At 42.7% G+C, this 26,040-nt stretch overlaps 1 protein-coding gene across 5 annotated transcripts in view; it reads right to left on the bottom strand.

Moving 5' to 3' along the window:
- Positions 1–515: 515 nt before the first annotated feature.
- The window catches only part of EPB41L1 (erythrocyte membrane protein band 4.1 like 1), a 119,895-nt gene continuing 94,370 nt past the window's right edge, over positions 516–26,040 (bottom strand). For 2 of the 5 annotated variants that reach the window (XM_018557677.1, XM_018557678.1), the window contains 12 exons: positions 22,759–22,917; positions 17,427–17,525; positions 11,865–13,079; positions 10,061–10,171; positions 8,865–9,185; positions 8,265–8,372; positions 6,944–7,009; positions 5,625–5,729; positions 5,430–5,489; positions 4,003–4,083; positions 1,501–1,617; positions 516–1,417 (listed from right to left, as the gene is read on the bottom strand). In XM_018557677.1, the coding sequence (XP_018413179.1) occupies positions 1,409–1,417; positions 1,501–1,617; positions 4,003–4,083; positions 5,430–5,489; positions 5,625–5,729; positions 6,944–7,009; positions 8,265–8,372; positions 8,865–9,185; positions 10,061–10,171; positions 11,865–13,079; positions 17,427–17,525; positions 22,759–22,917 (2,451 nt within the window). In that variant the 3' untranslated portion in view covers positions 516–1,408. The remainder of the gene's footprint in view (positions 1,418–1,500; positions 1,618–4,002; positions 4,084–5,429; positions 5,490–5,624; positions 5,730–6,943; positions 7,010–8,264; positions 8,373–8,864; positions 9,186–10,060; positions 10,172–11,864; positions 13,080–17,426; positions 17,526–22,758; positions 22,918–26,040) is intronic. The other 3 variants (XM_018557679.1, XM_018557680.1, XM_018557681.1) reach the window with 3 other exon arrangements.

Here is a 26,040-nt window from a genome sequence, read left to right as displayed (position 1 = left end):
TCATAAAACCCACATGAGGAATGGCGCCGCTCGATCACAGAGTGGGGAGTCCATGCGGGGTAGCACCAGAGAGATGAGTATTATTTTTATTTTCACACATGCCGGACCACTTTCTAAAAAAAAATTACATTCAAGATGGAGTTGGGCTCTTGATACAACAGAAATATGGAGCTAGCATGAAAAAATGTGAAATTCACATAAAAGTTACTTAAACTATACATTCCCTTTAAAGGCACCTTCAGGTACCTCATGGCACCACATATTTCAGTGACAGGTTTACTTCGAAAACATACTGGTTAACCATAGAGTTTATAGGTGTGTGTGCTTGTATGACTGTGATAGTGATATCATATTAGAAGCTCCTCTGGGGCGGAAACTGATGCAAATGGTTCCGTGTACTCTGCACAATGCAGTGCAATACATTGACACATATTAATACTGGAAATAGCTATCAGTATAGTATCAGTTTCAGGAAATCTATCAAAAATGACATGCACAATAAGGAAGGAAACGTGTCACACTGACTTTGTTTTTTATTGGCTATAGAGCAGTGATCACGGTGCACAGGGAGGAGGAGGAACAGGGGGAGAGCACAGCATTGCAGTAGGTCAGGCCTCCCCCTGTGTGAAGTTAAATCCTTTCACACAAATGGCTCAGCCTATCCCCCAACTAGCAGGGACATCTTCTAGCTCCCCAGCTGGCAACAAATGGGTTAAATCATGTAGAACTTTCAGCCGACAGAGCCCAGTACCGCTTGCTGACTTGAGTTTCCCATATTGCTAGTGCCGCAGGACAGGAAATCAGAAGACGAGATCTGCTGGAACTCTACCTGACGGAAGGTAAACCATTTATGACCGTAGGTTAACAGGACAGGATCAGACAACACTACGCATCTATATCAGTGATTATCTGGCTGTAAGTTATTGGAGAGGAATAAGACGTAACTAACTTTCTATATAAAGAAGGCGGAGGCTTTGATCATTAACCCCTTTGTTGCAGGAGTGCCCCAGACAGTGTTTTAGGATATACTTCAGAGGACTCTTCAGTTACTCAGAGCTGAAATTCTCTAATAGTCCCGATGCAGTTATCCCTGCTGATGCCACATGCAGTCACGCATTGCTAGGCATGCTTCTCAGAAGAGGAGCGAGCAAAGGGGAGATGCAGAAGAATGAGTGTCTCAGTGCCTCCTTCACTCTTAGGAGGTGGCTAATCAGCTCCGGGCGGGTGACCAGTCTTTCTCTCTCTCTCTGCCATGAAATGCTGATTGCATGGATGTCCCCTGCCGGTTTGGAGATTTTGCAGCTGGCATGAGGTGTAGGTTTGGGGAAGGGAGGGACAGTCTTTATTTTTATGATTGAGGGACAGAGAGAGGAAGATGAAAGGGACGATTCACATCCAACATCCAAGGTCAAGATTGCTGGAGAGGAAGATAAAAGAAGAGCGTAAGTGAAAACCTGACTTAGAAAATGTACAAGAATTCACTGACAAACAATATAGTACCTGTTGTTTCTTTTCAGGCTCCTCGGGGGAGGGCTCTGTCTCACAATACACCACTGCTTTCGTGACCAGCATATCTGGGTGTTGTAACTTTGCTTCTTTTATAGCCATGGCCAGAGCCTAGGTGGATTGGGGGAAGTGAAATATTAGTATTGTCATGTGCTACTGTTTCTAGCTATCAACATAGATGCATAAGGACACTTTTCATCGGAGTCTTATTTTTTTTTTATTATTTAAAGCCCATTGACACTTTTCATAAACCCTGTCCCCACCCTCACCCTCCCTGAAGACTCTCACGCCTATTTTTAAAAGAATGCACTGGATAGTTATCTTTAATAAAGCAATCCTTTTGCCAGTTCACGGACGAAGTTCAAAGGTTTATCTTATGGTCCAGTGGGGGGAGAAAGGGTTTGGCCATAGCAGCCTGGGCACACAGGAAGTGGGTGGAATGATGCCGGCCGTCATTCATTTCAGAAAAGGAGTACCAAGAGTGTCGAGGACTTCAGTATCAGACTGAAGGTGGGTATTGCCGCAAAAGTTCTTTATTGATGGTTAATTAATGTTTTTTTAAAAATCTAGAATTCTGCTTTAAGGGTGTGACACACTGAACGAGAAGCAGCGTGGAGCGGTGGCGCGCTGCCTTCGTGAGCAGTGCATCATGTCATCTTCTCCCCGGCACGTCAGCTTGCGAGGGCTTGCATAGCTGAGCGTGCCGAGATGAAAAATTTCATCTTCAGACAATCGGCTCGCACGTATAAACCTGCTCGTCAGGATGCGACGTCTGGCCGGTTGTTACGCACGAGCCGATTTGCTGAAGGTGCAGTCAATCATCTGCCTGCACTCAGCTCACACACTGCACGCAAAGCTCTGTGGTGGACAGCTTTGCTTCGCTCTGCACGGCTTTGCGTGCAGCGTGTCACAGGCTTTAAGGGCCCGTTCACACCAGATGCAGTGCACTCCGGCCCGATTCTGGCCAGAACGCACTGCCTCGCATTGCGGCCGGCTCACTTTTCTGTGAGGCAGGAGGGGCAAGGCGGGCCATTGAAGTGAATGGCACCGTAGTCACACCCTCCGGCCGCAATGCGATCGGCCACATGGGATCGCAAAGGCACATTATGCCTGCTTTCCGATCAAAATGCTGCAAGCACTATTTTGATCGCACCGGACCGCAGGCATAATGTGCCTTGCGATACCGTGTGGCTGATCGCATTGCGGCAAAGATGGACTGGAACACGCAAAACGCACAGGCAGACAGAAACAGAGTCTGGAATTATAGCAAGGATCTCTTGCTGTTGGAGTATCCAAGAAGCCAAGGGTGACTCAGCACATCAGGTGCCATCTATAACTGAGATATCTTACTGTTTAAATAAAGACATCATTTACATTACAGTCGCTTTGTCCCCTGAGGGCCCATTCACACTATGCGTTGTGCTCACACAATGCTATATGCGTTAAGGTGTTCTGCGTTAAAGGAGCTTATAATATCTTGAATGGCGTCAACGCACCTTAAGGCCTCAATTACACGAGAAAAAGCCGGCACATACAGCTCCATGCTGCTTGCACGGCCGTATCGGGCAGCTCCCGGGAAGGACAGCTGCTGAGTGTGATTAGTATGCAGCCCCTGTCCTTCTCTATGGGAGTACGTGGCCGTAAGCCGCCCTACGCTCACCTGGCCTGCATATCCGTGCAGGTGTCCGTACTCGTAAGCTGACAGGATGGATCCTGTCTGCGTCCGAGTCGGGACACCCACACCCGTATGGATCTGCACTTGGGGCGAGCGTAGGGCAGCGTACGGCCGCGTACTCCCATAGAGAAGTACAGGGGCTGTGTACTAATCACACACAGCACCTGTCCTTCCCGGGAGCTGCCCGATACAGCTGTGCACGCAGCACGGAACTGTATGTGCCGGCTTTTTCTCGTGTGAATGAGGCCTAATGCACAAAAAAAGTGTTCACATAGTTTAAAAGTTTGATTGATTTTTTTTGCAATAAAAAAAGAGATAAAATGGCCAAAACGTTACTAATGTAAATGGTAGGCTGAAAGCCAAACTCCAGGGAAATATAAAAGTTACAACTGAATGCAGCTTTGTATACATGAATGCGTCATTAAATGTATTTTTGAAATGCAAGCAGTGTAAGTATGTGAATCAGAGAACATCTTGATGTTACAGCAGAGCTCAGATAGGGACACGCAGCAAAAGGAGCCAATTAGTTGTGCTCCAGTGCTCATGTGCTGAAAAGGAACATGGTGACAGAGAGATGAGCTCATCAGTCTGCTGCTTCTCCTTCCACTGTCCAGTCACAGGCTGATGGAGGGACAAGACCTGTAAAATGTAACTGAACTGCAGCTGGGGAAAATCAGGTCTTCCCTGCCAGGCAGAGCTTTGTACATCTCAGAAAACAGATGGAACAAAATACAAATCTGTTTCATAGGTAACAGTTCCCATATACATATAAGTTCAGCCTTAACTCTGATAATCATTTGATGTTAGTTGGCATGCATTACCTGCTCTTGATCCACATCTTCATCCCCTGTAATAATTATCCTCTTCTCTATCCTTGTCTCAGAGAATCCACCCTTTACAGTCTGCGCAGGCACAGTCCAAAGGAAAAGGTCAGATTAGAGCGCAGTGCCAGAAATAAGGAATGAAAAGATAGTGGAAAGAAGGTAAGTAAAATATATACGGCTGTATTGTATACAATAGTCATTATATAGTTATAACAGGTTCTTTTCATGTTGTTGATGTTAACATTTTTCCCATATGAGAAAGATGTTTGTGGACACTTGACCATCACACCTATGTATATGGACAAAAGTAAAGCCGGGTATACACGCTTCGAAAATCGATGCATGGGTGCTGCTGTCAGCCCCTTTCCGACCCGCATCCCTCAATCAGCTCATGGAGCATGTCAGAAAATTGTTGGCTAACAAAGCTAGCAGCCAATGAGCTGCCAGCTCTGTCCCGGGATTCTGGCGGCAGCTGTAGGAATACAAAAGGAGGGGAATTAGATTCCTCGATCAATGCTCGTCAGTGTTGATGGAGGAATCTGTTTTATTTTCTTTGTTCAGCCAGCAGGTTGAACAAAGAAAATAGAAGCGTGTATACCCGACTTAAGTGAACACTCCTCCAAATGATTAAGTTTAGGTATTTCCAGTAAGTTAATTTGTTTTGGACAATTGTGCGCTTCCAGCCTTGTGACAACAGTTGGGGGAAGGCCCTTTCCTGTTCCAACATGAATGCATCCCTGTGCACAAAGCCAGCTCTATAAAGACATGATGTGATGAGTTTGGAGTTGCCTGCACAGAGCCCTGACCTCAACCCTACTGAACACCTTTGGAATGAACTGGAACTTCGACTGCAAGCAAGTCTTCTCGTTGAACATCAGTACCTGACCTCACAAATGCCATTTTGGGTAAATGTCCATGAATTCCCATAAGCACACTCTAAAATCTTTTGGAAAGCCTTCCTAGAGGAGTGGAGGCTGCAATGAGTGGGACAGGGGAGCGAGCAACTCCATATTCACATCCAATAAGCTCATCAAGGTGTGATAGAGGAGTGGAAGTTGCAGTGAGTGGGACTGGCGAGGGAGCAACTCCATATTCATGTCCAAGAAGCTCATCAAGGTGTGATAGAGGAGTGGAGGCTACAGTGAGTGGAACAGGGGAGGGAGCAACTCCATATTCATGTTCAACAAACTCATCAAGGTGTGATAGAGGAGTGGAGGCTGCAGTGAGTGGAACAGGGGAGGGAGCAACTCCATATTCATGTCCAACAGGCTGATCAAGGTTTGTTCAGAGTTAGGGATTCAGAAAGTGTTGAAGCCAGTGGCTCAACAGCCAAGCAATTAGCATTTCAGAAGAAGGTTTGTAATGGGAGCCCCCATATGTCTGATAGGAAATGTTTACTGTTAAAAAAAAAAGGTTAGTCTCACCTTGGTTACGTGGGTGGTTGTGGAGGAGGACAATGTCTCTGCTGTGGCAGTATGGGAAACCTGAAGAATAAAAGACAAAGTCCTTGGTAACGTTTTATTTGATGAAACATGCAGCCGGCTGCAAATAACCTGTGAAGTGAATGATTCATTGGTGCTAAATCTTTTATAGCAATGTAATTCTTGGGTAACACTTACATGATGGGTGCGGGTGACATCTGCTTGCAGTGCCTGGGAGCTTTCAGCAGATGCTCCTGCTCGTGCTGCGTCTGTACCAGCTGCATCTGTCCTACTGTCCTCAGCCTGAAATACACAGAACATGCTCCCTAAACCTGACTCTTAATATACATTCGGAATATTTAACAGGTGACAGTGTGAAACTTCTTTACAGTTTAGGCTAAATAATGTCCACAAATAGAATGCAGGATTTTACGGCAGAAGAAAAGAACTGTATAGTCTGTAAAACTAGAACAATGTCCCCGATTTATTAAACTGCAGTTACAACTTAATTGGGTCCAATTATGAGCAATTCACAGAACCATTTGCCCTACTAATTTCTGCGAATGTCATTCTGTGTGAATAGAGCTAAAAACAAACGTTCTTAGTATATTTACTTTTCAGGTCAAATGTAATGTAATGCTGCATTATGGCCACTAGATAGCGCTAAGGAGACTAGGAAATAATTATTATGCAGGCAGGGGCAACCACAGGGCTCTGTGCTTCGTTTTTTTTAGCTGGGAGCCACTGCTGCCATCTGTGCTAAAGTTTCTGTTCCCTTTCCTGTTAGGAGGTACCAGGTTTTAGAAGACAATGATTGTGTAAAGGAGTCTGTGCTCCTGTATGCCAGAGCTAGCAATCTGATGAGGGGATCAGATAAAAAGTTTGGCAGATGATTTTTCACATAACCTCTGAAACCCTGATCAGCTGTCCTCTTCAGCCTGCAACAACCTACGTGTAGACTATGGATGGTCTCGGGCGTGTTCGCAGCTCCATGTGCCGAGCCCGCCAGGAAGCTGACAGCGCGCAGCGCCAATAACACGCACTGAGACATTTCCAGATCTCTATAGCTGCGGACCAGGAAAATGTCTCAGTACCTGTGATTGGTGCTGTGCGGTGTCAGCTTCCTGGCGGGCTCCGCACGTGGAGCTGCGAACACGCCCGAGCCCATCCTTAGTGTAGACCAGTTGTATTGCCTTGATGGTGGTTCTGCTTGTGCATTTACATGGCTCAACAATTACCGGTTCTCAGAACACCAGATTATGGGCAATGAGGGAGATTCTAGCAAGTGGGATGTCCTGACCTCAGCTGTGCTTGTCCTGAGTAGGTAGGCTGTGTCTCTTGTATGCATTTTAGGCTCCATTTTTAATGTGAACTGGTGAATCTGTCATTTGCATTTACTGGGATAACTTTTCCACCTCTCCCTTGTGCAACACAGAAATGGCTGCTTAATAACACCGAGTATTTTTTCTATTATAAAGGGTTGTGCTGTACATTGGTGTTATAAAATAAAATCTTACCTGTGCTGGGGTTACAGTGTGTGAAGTGACAGTATGGCTGCTGACTACAGGCTCCTTCTCATCCACCTGTCAAAATATAAGGCATTGTTAAAAAGAAATAGGGGTAGAAACATTGTATCTTGCCGACTCAACCTCCGTAACATTTAATTAAAGATTAACATTAAAGATACGCCCCTTTTTAACAAACGAAACCACAAAGCTTCTAATTCACTCCCTTGTAATCTCTCGCCTCGACTACAGCAACTCCCTCCTTGTTGGCCCACCACTAAACAGGCTATCCCCCTTTAGTCTATCATGAATGCTGCTGCCAGACTCATCCACCTTACCAACTGTTCAGTGTCTGCCGCCCCCCTCTGCCAATCCCTCCAGTGGCTCCCAATTGCCCAACAAATACAATTCAAAATACTAACAACAATATACAAAGCCATCTACAACTCCGCCCCAACCTACATCACCGACTTCATCTCAAAATATCACCCAAACTGTCCTCTCCGCTCATCTCAAGACCTCCTGCTCTCTAGCTCTCTAATTACCTTCCATGCTCGCCTCCATGACTTCTCCAGAGTGTCCCTATCCTCTGGAACGCCTTACCCCAATCTGTCCGCCTATCTCCTACACTGCCCACCTTTAGGCGATCCTTAAAAACCCATCTCTTCAGGGAAGCCGATCCCACCTCAACATAACTGCCTTTTACTTCTTCCAATAACTCAATCTAAATAAATGTTACCCTTTGTATCACTTGCCCCTCCTACTAGATTGTAAGCTATCACAAGCAGGGCCCTCCTAACCCTAATGTACAGAAATTGTATTGTAACTGTACTATCTCCTCCATTTTGTAAATCAGTGCACAAATTGTTGGCGCTATATAAATCCTGTATAATAATAATATAATAATAATTGTCAAACATTGGACAGTAGATGAATAACTTTACTTTGGACAGCATTGCCTCTTATTAGGCTGTGAGACCACCCATCACATTAAAAGACCATTTTGAAGGTTCTGAGTTGTAAGTTATATTGCATAACCATGTAATCTTTATACAAGTCAGGCTGCTTGAGTGTGCATGCCCTGCTTGAGAACACTGCATTGGTGGCGCATGTATATTAATTGAAATTTGTGTGTTTCACCCCATGCATGCAAGATCCGTATTCTCAATATACAGCTGGCTCCATGTGTACTGAAACTGTACAGGGCTTAACATGGGGAGGTTGGTTGGTAATGCATTCCTAACTTATGTTTGGAGAGCAGCATCTGAAAGCCTATATATGTTTCAGTTTTTAGCAAAAAGAATGATTGTAACTTAATAGAACATATGCTTACCTGAGTGGTTTGCATGGAAGTAATTTGTATATTTGTGATTTTGTCGCCATCTGTACAGCTTACGGTACTCACGCTGCTGATGACCTCTTTCTCTACAGTCTTGTGTGACTGTGGGAACAAATAAACCCATTACCATGAGGAGAAATTACAGTGGAGTGCCATGTGTACAGTCTCTACGATACAAAGAACATTTTAAAGCCACGCACAATGTGAATTAGAAACATGCACAGGATGACTATTGATAAGATGATGACATGTATGCAAACAAAGTACATATACTCATGATGTCATGTGACTAGGCAGATGACATACTGTATATTACCTAGCACAATGGTTGGCTGTCGATGACATGCGGGTCAAAGGTGACATAACACAGGAGCATGCAAGGATCACAGGCTAGTTATAGCATAATACAAACACGATGGTCAACAACAGATGTGGAGAGTAGCATATGGGCCAGTGTGCTTGGCAATTTCATGCATTTCTCAACACATTCCATGCGATTAAATATTCGGGGATGGATGGAAGAATGGAGAAGTTGTAATACTCAAGATTACAACAAGGTAAAGACTGCGGGTTTCCAGTTCCGTAGTGTTGTACCTCAGTTGCCACCTCCTCCTGCTTGTCTTCATCATGTACTTCCTGTGAAGCTGCTGCAGGATTATTCTCTGTGCCACCAGCCCCATCACCCTGGTCTCGATGCAGTTCAGGAAGGCTGCGGGTGAAATCTTCGAAGCCTACGTTGGAGTGGTAATCTCCAATCACTGTGAAGTCCACCTCAGCTTCCAGACTTGATGTAGAGCTGACGGTTATGCTTGAACACTTCCTCTCAATGCCTAGTTGGTTCTCTTTTAGAAGGCCAGCTCCTTGTTCTTCATCACCTGCTGTCCGTCCATCCTCTGCCTCCCTGCTGCTTACTCTCTGAGGGAATTCAAAAAGCCATGATGGAAAATTTGCAGTGAAATAAGTAGTTGGCGGAGAGGTGTATTCAGAAGTATGATTTTGCCCTTCCATAAATGTTTGGAATACATTTTAAAATGATAAATTAGGAGACTGATTATGTTCTTTAAAAATCAAAAAACAAATCTCTACTGGATTTAGATACTGAGGTCGGTGAGAGCACCTTTCTCATCCTATTTTTTAGCTTTATTAAATAGTCCATTTGAGAGTGAAGGAAATGAAATATGGAACTTATTCTCAGCTCATCACCACTTGACCAAAGTCAACATTCCAAATCTATATACAACTCGAGATATATTTATCAGATTCATGTCTCGGGCAACTGAGAATAACAATTACTTTTGACACCTTATATCAGCAAAAGAGAAGATGGAGAAATATACAGTCCATGTGGAATATCTGTATCACAATGTGTACCAATTTATATTTTCATATGCACATTGGGTCAAGCAATCCCAATCTTCACAGGTTCACATGAACAAACAACACAATTTTAGCTATGATTTATAAAAGGGGACAAAAGAAAAGCCCTTATGTTGGTCATAGCAACCAATTCAGACCCTAATCTTGACTTTCTAACCAACTGTCAACTGGAGTTTGTTGGTTGCTATGATTACCAAATATACTTTTTTTCCTCTCAGATTTATTTTTATAAATCATCACAATGTACAGCCATTCATAGAATTGATGCAGTAATAACCTATAAATCTATGACTAGCTGAAGATCATTTACATATAACATTCATTACATTAAGATAAATATACAGAGACATTCATTTCTTTGCAAGGCTGAAGTGGCATTTATAGTACAAAATCAGGGCATTCATGGCCCTGACCTGAAAATGGACAATCCCGGATTTCCTATAACCCTGGTCCGGCAGGGAGACCTCTCTGAGGGCACATGGGATATCCCTTTCCTCCCAGGATGTTGGTTCAAGAGGTTGACTCTAGAGCAGGAGAGAAGGGTTAGAGTGAAGGATTCCCAAGGTGCAAACAGCAAGACCTGCAGCATGATGCATGAGACTGATGCTGTGCAATACAGCATCAAGCGAGGCAAAAGTGGACTCAGATTCACTAGGCTGTATTAAATTATTATGACGTGTCACATCGAAAGGTGTATTCTGCTTTCTGGTCACATATTGAGGAAAAAAATGATAGCAGGATGTGCAGAAAAAAGAGACAAATGGGCTCTTCTGTGAAAATTGGAAGAACGCAGTGAGGTTTCAGGTGCCATTAACGTACACTATATAACCAAAGGTTTGTGGACACTTGACCATCACCGCTATATGAGCTTGTTGAACTTCCTGTTTCAAAACCATCTGCATTATTACTGAGTTGCCCCTACCCCCTTGTGACTATACTAACGTCTACATCTACGAAGGCTTTCCACAAGGTCTTGGATTGTCTGCTGGAATTTGTACCTGTTCAGCCAAAACATGATTTGTGAAGTCAAGTACTAATGTTAGACAAGAAAACCTGGCTGGTAATTGGTATTTCAGTTTATCTCGAAAGTTCCTCCACACCAAACCCGTAACAAAACTATATCTTTAGTGACAAGCCTTTGTGTACAAGGACACAGTCACACTGAAACGGAAAATGGCCTCCCCCAGACTGTTGCCACAAGGTTGTAAGTGCACAATTGACCAAAATGTCTTTGTGTGCTGTAGCATCAACAGTACCCTTCATTGGAAACACCTGCATTCAATTATTTAGTAAGGTGTCTACATACTTTGGCAATATAGTAGGTTTAATGGACTGCTGTCCACAAAGATTTGGAAATATAGATAGTTTAGGTCACAAAATGCAAGCTGAAATCCAACTAGACGCAACGGGAAATGCCTCTAATCTGCTCAAAAAATATTTTGTAAAAAGAAGAGATAAAGGGTAAGAGAGGAAAGTAGAAGAAAGTAAGAGTTAAAAAAATAATTGGGGAAAAAAGCTGAAGATGTGTTTCTTCAAGTAGGTCATCTTGGCCTTGACACTAGACATGGTTTAAGAGTCACAGTACAAGCTTCTTCAAGTTTTAATGCAGCCCAGTGAATCAGTGCCCATATGCAGAGCACAAAAGCAAGATCACAGCAGCCTCAGTGCAGTGAGTAGGGAGGAGGTGGGATGGAGATTAGTAACCTTTTCTTTTCCATATAGGTGCAAAGCGCAAGACATTTTTTTCAGTCCACTCATGTATTTAACATGGGGCATGAACTGCAGAATATCTGCCAAGTATTGTTTTCCCAGATGAATAACGACTAGCTGCCAGAGCCAATGATTCAGTGTCACTGGAAGCGCTCATTCCTGGAGTGCAGGAGATATATTTTACTGTTGCTACCAGTTTAGCCGTGGCTTCACCCCCTTCATTTAGCCCTCCTCCAGCAACTCCCTCCCGTCTCCTCTTTAGCTTCCATGCTTTTTCAGCCTGATATTTGGGGGACGGGGTATTTTAAGCCAGACGATACTTCAGCCAGAAGCGAATGTTGGGAGGATTTTGGTACAGACAGGCAGACAGATCCCTCCACGACATCATGCCCCCTCAGTTGGTTCATAGAGGGGTCTGGCGTGCTAGGCAAATCACAATGGGCCCACAAAAAAAGCAGATTCGATGCCTTTTCCCTCCCCCCTATAAACATGCTGATCAGGAGTTACCGCTGCATCCGTGAGTGTTATTTCACAGCCTGAATCTGGAGAGGAGAGGTCTCCAGGTGTGTGACTTGTGGATTCAGCAGGACTTGCATCTCCTTCATAATAATGGGCATCATGATGCCCTGGATTTGGCTGAAGAAGAATTCTTTCATTTGGATTATTATCTGTGGATATTTCTTGGTGACCTCTCTCTCTGGGAAAAGACACTGGTAGTGGAATGATGGTTGGTAACATAAAATGGAGCACTGGTGGACCCCAGTCTTCCAGTGGTAAGTCCTCTGTGTTCCCTTCAGTTGTCATCTGTACACTTGAGGACAATTGTTCATTTGCCAGCCCAGAAGGCCCAGCTTCTTCTGTACTGAGAGTAGTTCTACCATGTTCCTCTTCTAATAAATCTTCATTATGGTCATCTGGTATTAGAATATCAGTAGTGATGTATTCTCTGCACAATTTTGTCACTGTCTCTCCTAGCTGACTCTGCTCCTTTTGGTCATCTGAAACAACAAAAAACCTCCCATGTTGTTTGTTAGATGTTGCATAAATGTCCATATCCTCCATGTTGTCATCTTTCGTTTGGTATCCCGCACTATCGCACCATATCAAAGATTTCTGTTGCTCATCCCAGTGGGCCTCATTGTGCCATTCTCCTTCTGTTTCATCAGCACTCTCATCAGCTTCATCTTCACATAATATGACACGTCTGCTTTTCCCAAGTTCAACGATGGTCCTACCCATTTCTTGGTGGCCTTCTGCTGATCCAACTACTCCTCTCCCTATCCTTCTTGTGCCGGTATCTTCTCCGTCCACTCCATTTTTTCCTCTCAAATTTGATGATTCAACTTTTCCCCAGGAAGTAACTTTGCCATTTTCCATCCTGAGTGCCCATTCTCTACTGTCTTCAGCAGGTGCACCATCAGGTGCTGTTCTTGCTTTGCTTTCTACCACGTCCCATTCACTGGTGACCATCACTAGGCGTTCTTCTCTCCGTGGTAGCCTTATTCTCCTTTCTACTCCCTTTATCACAGATTTCTCCTCCAGTAGATCCACCATTTCTCGTTCCTCCCTATCCTTATGAGGTTGGTCTTTCTGGGGGTGTTCTGCCCTTTTGGAGGACAACTCCTGCACAGAAATCTGGACAGACTGATTTTTTTGGGCCTCTTCAAATGATGTATAAGATCTTTCTGTTGTCCTTTCTATTAAAACCCAATGCTCCATGCCCTGCATGGTGACCAGAGCGAAAGGGGTTAGCTACAAACGTACGACGAGAGTAAATATGGTTTTTACAATAACTGCTTCTCTTTAAGGGTTTTCCCTAGCTCTTAAAAGCAGGTTTTGTACAGTCTAGCTCATTATCGAATTATTATGCTTTTAAAGGTTATTTATGAAAGTGCAAATGTGTACCTCTGTAATTATCACTTGCACATGTTTTTGACATAAATGGAGGTTTTTATAGCAGTGAAAAGTTTAGCACATTTGGTTAGTCACAGCTGGATGATTAGGGGACATTTTTATTCTTCAGTAAGCAAGTGCTAGTGATCTGGCCAATCACTCATTAAAGTGTATATGTAGCATATTTTTTTTTTACTTTTGAATAGAGTGGTGAAGAATTATTACACCTTTCAAGAGATTGACCTTCTCTGTTTGTCCTGGTGACAATGGTCACCAGGACTGAAAGCGAAGGAATATAGAACATTTTGGGAACATCAAGAAAGGGAAAATCTTTTAGTACGGACATTTGTTCCTATGACAACTGTCTGACAGGATGAATGATTAGAAACCCTGTCAAGTTCATGTTGCTGTATGTGTTCCTGCTGGGGAAATGAATCATCTGCACTTGTCCTGATTACCATTGTCACTGGAATCAAGAGTGTTAAGAAATCCAAACCTTTAGGCTGGGTTCACACCTGGGCGTACGGAATATGCGCGTTTGCCGCGCGACAAACGCACGTTTACGAGGGCTATCCGGCTGTATACTAATGGATACGCGTGTCAAATACGCCCCAAAGAAGCTCCTGTACTTCTTTGGGCGTAGGGCATTTTTCAGCGCGTTCCTACGCGCTGTAAAATGCCCAGGTGGGAACCATGCCCATAGGCAATTATTGGTTTTCACATGTTGAGCGTTTTACAGCGCGTAGGAACGCACTGTAAAACGCCCAGGTGTGAACCAGTCCTTAAGGTTGTCACTGCATCAGAAGCTGAAAGGAAGTCTTCTAATGGTGACATCTGTTCTGGTGCTGCCCAGGGGAATGTCCCTCACTTTGGAAAGGTTTTCTCTCATTTCCTGTTGGGACTCTGTTACAGAAAGTGAAGGGAAAACTCCCCCAATGGGGCACAGACAGCAAAAAAAAAAAAAAGGAAGCCAACAGGTGTTATAACCAACAGGTCCCCTTGTCTATCCTAAAAGAAATTGGGCTAGAGATATACTTTAATTTAATTTAAAATACAGTGTTTAAAAACCATACATCAGGGATGGCCAAACTGCGGCCCTCCAGTTGTGGTGGAACTATGAATCCCATGAGGCTTTGCAAGATTCTCACAGCCACAGACATGACTCCCTGAGAGAGATGCTTCATGGGATTTGTTGTTTCACCACAGCTGGAGGGCCGGAGTTTGGCCATCCCTGCCGTACATAATGTGCACATGCCCCATGAACTGCCATTTCATGATAATGCATACTCCATTCAAAACAAAAGTGATTGTTTTTTTTTAGTAGAGGGTGATCAAGGACCTTTGTGTTTAGAGTTATACTCATCTCTGGGGACCAGATCCTAAGAGATTTCTCCTTATTGGCCTTATTGCCAATAAGGAGAAATGGAAGGACTGGCACAAAGTTATCACTGACAGCAATAGCAAAAGCAGCGAGAGGAGATCACCAGCTGAACTTCACAGTAACCACCATTCACCTTAGTAAACGTACCTCTAAACAAAGAGCTTTTTTGCCACCCTCTACCCTAATCTACATTTATATATTGTGGAATTCATTTTCAAAGAGACCCTGTCACCACAATACACATAGAAGCCTTTTTTCAAGTAATCCTGTTTTTAGTTTTAAACCACTTCGAACATTTCCAGAAATGTCTTTCTCCCTCTCGACAGCCTGCAACTTGAACCCAGCCACATGACTGCTAGTTTTCACATGACTGGATTGTTTAAAATCCTATTAAGTAGGGCCGGTGCTAAGATGGTAGATGGAAGCCTTGAAGTGCTCTTGACCACAGTCTTGCATGAGGCTTCTCTTTCAGCATCCAGATTTCTGGTGACATCAGAATGTGGGCTTTGGAGTGGAAGAGAGCCTCTGACACTCCCGGAAGTGTCGGAGGTGAATCAAACAGCTACATTAAGTGCTTTAATGTGTACTGTGGTGACATGGTCTCTTAAGGGCACAAATGAGACTTGCTGAGCGTTAGTTAAAGGAGAACTATGAGGTGAGTGAAAATCACTCATCCTCATAGTTAGAGCTGATGTGTGACAATTAAACTGTCACACGTCGGCTCAATAGATCGGGAAGTGAGCGAACACATAGTATAGTTATAGTTTATAAATGATCCTTATTGTGAACTAACAATGTTACAAAATCCATATTCTGATTTTACCCTTTCAAAATTATGCACAAGGCAAATTCTATTTTTATGTATTCATGCACTAAAGAGGAACTATAGATGTGCTGTAAATGTTAGCTTTCACATGTAATTACCTATTGTTATAACACAGTCTTGACAGTTAATGGTTGATGTTTATACAGAGACTGAGGACATAAGCACAACTATATACTGACCATCTTCATATTTGTAATTCATTCTTTTTGTACAACATTGTTAGATAGAGTATACACACCAGAAGGGCATGGATCTAATTACACTGTTTTAGAAAATTAAAGCATCAATCCCAAGGGCATAACTACAGATCATGGGGCCCCATAGCAAAATTTTGGTGGGGCCCCCCAGCAACCCCGTAGAATCGAAATCAAGGACAGGTAGCAGGAGAGCTGTCTGTATAGCTTCCTCCGGTACATGTGATGTACTTGATTGGAAATGTCATGGGGGTACAGGGTTCACAGCATATTCTGCAATCCTTAATGGGGACCCCCTTCTACCCCCGGGCCCCATAGCAGCTGCATGGGCTACTATGGCTATTGTTACATCACTGGTCAATCCAACAAAAACTTCTTTTTTTTTTTGGCGGATGCTGGGGAGTAGAACCTGGTGACTAAATCTCTGTGCTTGAGTTCCTGTGTGAGCACATTTGCTGAAAGAGGGTCCCACTATAGCTGTTAGAATATAAAGCCCAATTGAACCCTCAGTTTAAACCAGTTAAATATATTCCAGGTGCATCAAAACAACAAAGTTGTTCAATATCATACTATTTCTTTTCTTTCTAAAGCAACCACAGTCTGACTTGAATAGCCTGTTCTCTGCCAGCAGCTGCAGACTATGACCCTTGCTCTCTGTGTAGAAGCAGCGGTCTTATTGCAGAGGTCCAACACATCTACTAAGTGAGACCTATACTATGCAATCAACAAAGCTTACGCTCTCTGTTCATTCAGCAGGGAACATGTTAAACATGTGCAAAAGGAATCACTGCTTCCCCACAGAGAGCATGGGTCCTACTCAGCAGCTGCTGGCAGAAGACCAGCTTCTCTACTCCAGCTGTGGTTGCTTTAGAAAGAAAACGAACCATAAGATATTGATCATTTTCATGCACCTGGAATGTGTTAAACTGATTTAAATTGAGGGTTCAATTGGGCTTTAATTATATTTCATATTATAGATAATTTAACAGGAGAACACCTGAATGTGGACTGGGCATTCCAAAGTAGGCAGATGGACAGCGTCCTCAAGAGGTATAAGAATCCCGTCTGTGGCTCAATCTACTGGATTCACATATAACTGAAATAATTGTGGGTGGACTGACCTTCTGAAAAAGGCAACCTATACTCCATCAGTAAAGTCTACATTTCTCATAATCCTGTAGTCTGCTCTAGAAGACTTTCTTTGGATGGAAGGTGGTAAAATGCAGTACAGACAGCCATTGTCAAAGCCATTCGAAGCAATTTAGGAATTTATACGATGGCACCTTGGTGCCATTTCTTTGGCAGGTTTGTTTCAAATGAACTATATTCTATGTGTATTAATAAGTTAAACACATGTATAAAAAATCTGCTTGTATGTAATTTGCAAATAAAAAAAGGTTAATATGAACTGTGACTAACTAAAAGCTGGCCATAGACTTGCAGCTAACCTCTATCTTCTGTAACTTTGCTGCCATTCCTTAACCTACTATGCTTTGTCTGTGACTTGCCTTTCAGACTGAAGTAGAGCAAATGTGACTTAGTGCTTTCTTTCCACTTCTCATTAAGAAGAAGAGATAATTGACTAGGTCATACAGATTGTGTTCCAAGAGCAATTCTCACATTGGAAGCACCCTAAATGCCTTATCTTCACTAGAGTGACACATCAGTGCTCAAATTAAAGGACTAATTAGGGAGATGATGGTCACTCAAATACTTTGTGCAGATCAGATTTGGATGTGGGATAAATGCACAGGAGAATAGGTAAGTAGAGGCACCTCTGGGGATGAAGCCAAGCTTTTCTGGGTGAAGACCTCGGAATCCTGGGCAGCACCAACATCTGCATCTTCCTCTTCTTTTCCGATACCTTCTGTGTCCTGCTTAATACAGAATGGAAATAAAGTGGGTCATTTAGAGACGGGATCACACCAGGATAGTTACATTTTAATAAGGCTGTGAGTGAAACTATAGGAAACTTGCTTTTACAAGCACAACCATGTATTATATTTCTTTAGGCCAAAAAACATCCCTATAAGTGAGCCTATTATCCATTGTTAACATTATACTATGTATTATTAGAGGGAAGCCTAGTGTAACATTTTCATACCTTCCATTACTGTTAAAGTCGACCTGAACTCAAAAAGTGACAATTTGCTATCTTTTTGGGAATATCTAGAAATGTTAATTGTGCCTAAGAAGTACCCCAAAAGATGTATTGTGTATTGAATTTCCATGAAAGATAGCAGTGCACTTCCTGTGCTCTGAGCTTCATAGCTGCACGGACCACTAATATGAATTTTTAAAATATATATATATATTCTCATATTTTTTGTTTCCTCATATATAAATATATTTTCATATGAGTACACACACACATATGAGAATATATTTATATATGAGGAAACAAAAAATATGAGAATATATCTATATATACATACAGTATATATACACATACATGCGGGTGTGCCTGCAGGAGCGGCAGTGCTGGTGGACGGAGCGGTGCCGCCCACCCCGTCCCTGTAATGATATTAATTGTTTCCCCCCCTATCGAATCTGCCACTGGTGGCGCCTGGGGCACATGCCCCCCCTAGCTTCAGCACTGCCCCAACCACCCACATGCATCCCCTTCCCCCACACTGAGCCACTATTACCTGGCTTCTCCCCAATTTTTCTATGCTCAGTCCGGGTACTGATGAAATGCCCCGCCTCCTGCAGAGCTTGCACTGTACTGAGAGCCACGCATTCCTTGTGAATGCCGCTGTTTGAGTCGGTGAGAGGCAGCCCGGAGCCTCCGTGCCGCTTCAATGACAGCCCAGCCTGCACGGCATCAGAGGGGCCCGGGGACCACCAACATTTTCTCGCGGACCACCGGTTGGCGACCGCTGATCTAAGGTACACCTGCCTCTGACTGCCAGTCTCACGAGATTTGGAATGAGATTTAGTGATGTGACTACTGTGCTGTTTACTGTTCTCCATGCTGAAGACTAAGGTCCTACAGTTCAATGATCTCCTGGATTCTGTTTCATTCATTCTGTAGATTTGTGCATTCTTTTGCTCCTTCTTGATCATTACCCCATCAGTCACCACAAGAGCAACTGTGACATGAGGTAGAAAAGCCCTGCTCCTCTACCAAGATGCCTGCGTTCGCACAGGAACACTGTGCAACAAGGCATGGAATCAGTTGTAGGAAGCTTATAGGCAATACTGGTGACACACACTTTGTCCTTTGCTTGCCTTTTTTGGGCACAGCTTTCCAGCTTTCACAAGACAGGTCTTCTTTAGTTATATAACCCAATAAAACCATAAACGTAGCCTTATGTTAACACCTGAGTAATGGTGTAATTTGTGTTTCATAGTTTGTGCCCACATGTGCCAAGCTGCATGTGCTTGCTGCCTTCCTGGAACTGATAACTTTGACAGACTTGTTTTATTTGAAGCACCACAAAAATCCAGATTTGTGGGAAAGCCTCATAGGCCAAAGCCTAAAAAGGGTTATCCAGTTAAAATGTATGAAAATACAAAGTTGGTATAGTGGCACTCATGGTCCTGCAGTGGAGAGAAATCAAAGCATCAACATTTTAATGTCATCATTTCGACAGAGCTCAGATAATCTTTATCAAGGCATGATACGTGATGTGTCTTGATAAAGATGGACTTGACTCCATAATGCTGATAAAATGCTGTTATAGAGGAAGCATAACCGAACTCTAGCTCCAATACTACTACTAAAATACTTTTACACATTCAAAGCCAGGGCAATTTTGCATCTACTATGATGCAGATTTTCTTGAGCATCTGTATTTATGCATACCATAACAAATTTGCTATTTAAGAAATTCTGCAATCATAGCAGAGGAGGATGAAAAATTGCCCTGGCTTTCATGTAAGTGATATCAGGTTTTGTAAACTAACGATATTAATCCCACTTGCCACACAGATAACAGGTACCAGTGATGGTCGCAAATCATTCAACAATACGTTTGTGACCATTATGGTCCTTTGTGGCTTATGCACTCGCTGTCCACTTGGACTCTGTTTCCAAACTCCAAAGTCCTCGGGACACGAGGTGCAACGGAGGCCTCCTAACACATTCAGTCTCCAACCAGGTACGTGACACACTGAAAAAATGTCACAAAAATTCAGAAATTGTATTGTCGAGAAGGTGTAGGGCTTTTTATAAGACTGCAGCTTTATGTAGCACTTAGCTTTTCTACCAGAGCTATTTAGTAAGTATAAGCACCCATCAGAACAGAGGAATGTTCAGTTACAAAATAAGAGGTATTATATACCAGATAAAGTTTGGAGAAATTTAATAGCAACTTTACTACACACACAGCCAGACCTTTTAAAAAAGGACCTTAACCAAGGTCAGGCTTGGCGGTGGCCTGATTTTCAATTGTACGTCCAATTTTTTCAAGCTGCAGGTCAACAGATAAGTACATGGAATGCCAGAATGGGAAGTTGAAGAACGAACAGATCATGTTCACAAGGGAAAAAGAAGATCGGTATTAGGCTTTAAAAAATGTCCAGCCTAGAGTGGCTTCTGATGTGTATAAAATTAAAAATATAATGGATGAACGCGATTTAATAGCTGGTGTTCTACTAAAGAGATGAGGTCTGATAAAATCAGCCAATCCAAGGATGAAGGCAGATGGAGAGCATCCCTGGAGAAGAAAGATCTGAGCTGCAGACATCATTAAAGCTTTGTAGACACTAAGAGGAGCTTGACACAGGGAGAGTCGGCTCAGACCTTCACAAGAGTTTCAGCCCCCAGGTAATCTCTTTGATAACTCTTTGGGGAGACTTAGAGAAGCAGAAATCTGATTAAGATGTCCTAGACAGAATTTTCAGAATAAGAGTCTCTCCGGGGGTTAATGATTAATGAAGCATTTGCTATGATGTTCCCACTTAGAATGACTCAACACAACATTAACCCCAGACTCTTTCAATCTGAAAGGCACCTCGCCCCCTAATTGAAGTAATTTACACACACCAAGAAAATGTGGGGTTGAAAGAGGCGCACCCCCATTGCATAGGTTACTATAAAAGCATACTCGATTTATACAAAATCGTGATAAAATTGTTTACAAAAATTTTAAAAACATATTGGAGTACACCCCCTTCTCAATTTACCTACTTAGAATGACAACGACAGTGGTTATTTTAGTATTTTGGATGTGCTGAAGGAAAAATAATCTGGCATTTTAACATGCTGTAAGAAACAGATGGACTTTTAAAGTAATAAACAATAGCACGGTCTTTTTACAAATCAATCTCCGGGTTACGTGAGGACACCACTCAATAGCATTTTCTAATGGGCAATCCTGCTTGTCAATCACTGCCAGGGGCAGCGGGTATCCAACCGTGGGATCCACCAGTTGCACATTCCTACAGAGTCTGCAATGGGCCACTTCTACAGAATAATGTGTTGCCTGAACTGTGGAAGCTGTGATCAATAAAAGGCAAGCAGAGGACCAAGGACCAATATTGCTTGTAGGCTGCCTGCAGAAAATTGTTCCCACTTTGCTGACTTTCCATGCCTTATTCTGCACTGAGTGTCTGTTAGCTATCTTGGTAAATGAAAGGGAATTTGCTTCCTCATGTCAGAGCTGTCCCTGATGTTTAATCTGATGATTGGTTGGGTTCTTTTCAGGTAACAACGGAAAGCAAAAATCTACAGAATGAATAAAGCAGCATCTGGGAAATGCAGCTTTCTCTCCATCAAGGTCAGTGAGCAGCACAGTAGTGACATCACCAAATCTTATTACACATCTGGTGAGACTAGCAATCATATGCACTTATACTTATCTTACAGGGAAGGGTTTTTGCTTCGGGTCAGCTTTTTTTGGTCCTTTATATGAACCTTAAAGAAACCTGTAGTAAAATGAACATTGCTAAACCGAAGGTGTCTATGCATATCATTAGTTTTCTTCTGGAGACCCAAAACCCAGGCCACTTGCCTTGCTCTTGCATTGTCACCCTGTCGCACAGGTTTCTGGTAGGAGACTACATGTGATCATTTCAACACACATTATGTGGACATGTTTCACCGTTCTCACCATCAGGTACCTCACCCTGAGAAATGCCATGCAGCCATTGCTGGTATTTATAGACAGGAAATGGCTGCATAGCGGGTACAGGAGACCAATAGAGCAGAAATGCAACAAAGGGTGGAAAAGGGTATTTTATTGAAAAAAATATATAGATATACAGTATAGTTATTATTTTTGATACCCAGCTGTTAGGGTTTACGTCTACCTTAATTTGTAAATGTGAGCCTGCAGCTCCATAGTGTGCCTTAACCTGTTCCTCCTGCCTTAGTGTATTGTCTTGAACAAACCATCATCAGTTAGTGCATGCAATACAGAGGCTCCTGTATTGTTTACTTTTATCCCCAGGTCTGTATGGAGGTACAGACCTTCTGTTATGGGGCTGCAGCAAGTAAACCGTGGAATACAAGTGACATTGCAATCTATGAGTCCCTTCGCTGCAGTTGCAGATAAGATTTGTAGTCTTCCTCATCACAGATCACTGTAAATGGATGGCGCGGCTATACGAGCAAGCCATACGAGCAAGCCATATACATATTTTTATAAATAAAAATAACAGAATGCTGCGGGGATAAGCAGCCACAATTCAGGTACGCGTGGGAGAGTTTGACGGTGGGGATTGGGTAATACTACCATGTTCCATGTTATTCCCTAAATATGGGTGTAGCATGAAACATGGTCCCAAAGGTGGACTCTTTGAGGTGTCCATGCTACCTGTGTGAATATAAAAGTTGGGGTAATCACTCATGTCATAGTTCTCCTAGTGACGCGACGCTCGGCGAGGTAAGTAAGAAGAAACCTGACCACTTTCCACAGTGCTCGAGACGCTGACTCGAGTATAAGCCGAGGGGGGCATTTTTCAGCACAAAAAATGGGCTGAAAAACTCGGCTTATACTCGAGTATATACGGTATATATCCAAAGAGTTTTCCCTTAGTTCCTGTCCTGGTGGCACCCAGAGCATTGCTGTGAGCTATCTTCCCATTTCCCCATCATTGGCTACCTATATATGTACAGAACATTTAGTGGCTGGCACTTTAACTCTATCATAGTAACCTTACCTCTGGTTTGGGTGATGAGGAGGTAGGGGAAGATGGCAGCCTCTTCTCTCGCCCACGTTCTCTATGAACTAGTTTGCTGTTTGGCTGCTTCAAGGTTCTTTTCAGCTCATTAATACTGGCCTGATGTTTCAGTAGGACATCTTGTGACTTGTCCAAGAACTAAGGAAGGGATATAACAAACACAAGTCAATGGCCAGTTGTAACCCCTTCACTCTACCACGTGAACCATACCTCTCTGGCAGTGAAGGGGTTCCCGTAATACTAAAGCCTGTGGTTTTGAAAATGGATATGCTAGGTGCAGGGTTCTGGAAGGCCTGGCGTTCCAGTGTAACAGCAGACTCTTTAAAGCGGACCTGTACTCCATATTATAATAAAAAAAGGTTCTGCTCAAGAGCAGACATCATAGGATACCTGTCATTTCCTTTTATTAGCCAGAAGATGGTATTATGCCTCTTATAGTTTTACTTTTTTACTGAGACCTAATTTTCCCTAACCTAATGGTTAAGCCCTGTCACCTGCCATGTCCAATGACCCTGTCTCAGTGGCTGGTGAAGGCGCTCACACTAGACAGAAAGCTGGCAGTGATGGTGCTTAGCCATAAAGTCACCACAAGTCAGGGCCCAGTAACAAAGTAAAACTAGATCAGACAGGGGCACATGTTTGGGTGTCTGCTCTTTGGCAGAACTTCCACTTTTAAATGTTTAAACCAGAGCACAGGTTCATTTTAAGGTGTACTGAGATGAGAAAGTACGTGCAGATAGGTAGGAAAGGAGGGAAACAAGGTTTCTAGGTGGCAGGAAAAGAGTTGTTAGGAAGTTTTGTATGAGAACATGCTAGGGTGGGCAGGTAGTTATGGAGGGTATGTATTAATCAAGTTAAAATATATCTGAAGGCAATACTTTTTTTGGATAGAGTAGTTAATGGGTTAAACTCCTGTCAGGTTTGGTGTGCCCCATTTGAGAGATTTCCTTTCACTTCTTGTCCCTTAGACACAAAAGTGAGGAAACTTAAAACTTGATTTTTCCTCACTTTTAGACGATAGCCACCAGGACAAACAGAAAGAGTCAATATCACCGGTAGGGTCACAGGTGGCAATATAAGCCGTACAGGGGTTGTAACCCTTGCCACTCAATCCAAAATCATTTTAAATCCCAATTCCAGGCGCCATTACCTTTACAGGTTTAACAGCAGCAAAAGATTCTTGTTCCTCAAAAGACAATTGGCATCATGCAGGTATACATCTAGTCCTGCAAATCAGTTAGTTCACATGCCCGGATTAGTACAGCTCCTGTTGTACTTCCTGGGCACTTCGGATGTGATAAGTGCTGCAGGTCTCATTGACCCCGGCGCTGCCATCATGTCTCCATCTCCCACTTCTCCTTACCATCCACAAAACACACAGCTTCAGGCTCTGTTTTGTGAATGGTAAGGAGGAGAGTGGGGGCAGACAAACAACTGCAATGCCGGGGTCTTTGTTGTGTTACCCACTGCTTTATTTATTTAAAGGGAAACTATAATGTTTTGGCTAGTTTTTAAAATTTACAAGTCATGAATCAATGTTTTTCATCTTATATATATTTTTAGATAATCTTTATTTTGCAAATAAACATTTTTTGCAGGCTCCATGCATTAAAATCAGTCTGTAAAACATACTGAGCTTTCTAATTAGAAAGCCCAGCACTGCCTACAAGCTTTTTGGCAGCCTGTTTTCATTACTCACTACATCTCTCTCTCTGTTAAGATGATATTTTGCTCTATTTTATGTGCAGCAGCCACATATTAATTCCCCTTGCTATTGCATAGAGCTTTCTCTACTGACTGCAAGTGGTAAATATGAGATATTCCTATACAATATTTCTTATTTAACTGGCTATTATTATTAACCATTTGACTCCACTTTGCTAATTCAGGCTCTTGAAGTCTTCTCTGAATATAATGGGAAATATACAAAATTTTATTTTGGCATTATATACCTGTGTACATTAACCTTTCCCCATAACATTACCCCTTTTAAAAGCCTCGGCTACTACAAGTTTCCACCAGCTTGACTTTTTTTTTTTCCGATTTTCAGGCTTTGAGATGTCAAAGGCCATCTACAACCTGTTATATGTGTGTATTAATTGCACTCTCTGTATGAGCTGTAGACACACATATGCTTATAAAGTTGTATGTATGCTATGTCATGTATAGAAGTGTTAAATAGTATGAACTTTCCATACATAAAGACAAAGCTGCATTGCAAAGGACCCCTATGGCAGCCAGCACCTACCACAGACTGCACATGATTGTTTAAGAGCCTGAGTAGGCCTACGTAATGATAATGAGGTAATCATATTAATATGTTGTGTACAACACTGTTCTGTCTCAAAAATGTCAAATTTGCTGTGTGTGACTGCTGCAATGACGTCTAACTAAATAGGTCACCACTCTAACCCGTTAATGATACATCGGTTTTGCATTGTTGGCCAAATCACATTCTCTTTTCTAGATACTGAATATCTTGGGGACTTCAGTGTGAACATATCCTTACCAGAACTCCCAGTTACACCCAGTTGCTTTGGCTGTAAAGCCAAATGATGGCTGAAGATATCCTCACCAGAACTCCCAGTTACACCCAGTTGATTTGGCTACAAAACCAAATGATGGCATATAAGAAAGAATTCTCATTAAAGTACATGTTCACTTTAAAAACAACTTCTCCCCAGTCCCAAGAATACACAGAGCTGGGTTCGCCCCATTATCCCCCACACATCCATACTTGTCTCTCACGAAGGCTCCGGCCTCCTGGGATATCTGCATCTAGTGCCAGGCTGATAGCAACTGTGCACTACATCCCATAGACTTAGATGGCATATTTTTCCTGCCCAGTGCTAGATTGTTGAATACAGACCTGCAGAGACAGTTCTACGTATAGCGGACTACATTTATTTTTAGGGTGCGACCTGTGACAGTGCACTTGGGGCAGCTGTATTCCTGCCTAGACAAAGACTGAGGCCTCTAATGGCAGACTGGTTTTTAATAGGATATTGTTGGAATAATACAAGGGCACCTGCAGAAACATATTTTCTAGGACACATTATATCATATTTTATTATTAAAATTCATATGCAAATTTGTAAATTCTCTCTATTGCGGTCTTCTTTACATCAGGAAATGCAAAGTATAAATTAACTTTGAATATACCTAATGCCTTTGTACTTGCCCCTGCATTTGAAAAACTCTACTATGAAAGGTTTCCTTTAGTGAAGGTAAATTCTGTTTCCAGCAACATGCTGGAATACA

This window comes from Nanorana parkeri, unplaced genomic scaffold (genome assembly GCF_000935625.1).
Source record: "Nanorana parkeri isolate BGI_ZX_2015 unplaced genomic scaffold, ASM93562v1 scaffold295, whole genome shotgun sequence".
NCBI lineage: Eukaryota > Metazoa > Chordata > Amphibia > Anura > Dicroglossidae > Nanorana > Nanorana parkeri.
Note: the sequence above shows the minus strand (reverse complement) of the source record. Positions and strands in the feature narration are given on the sequence as shown.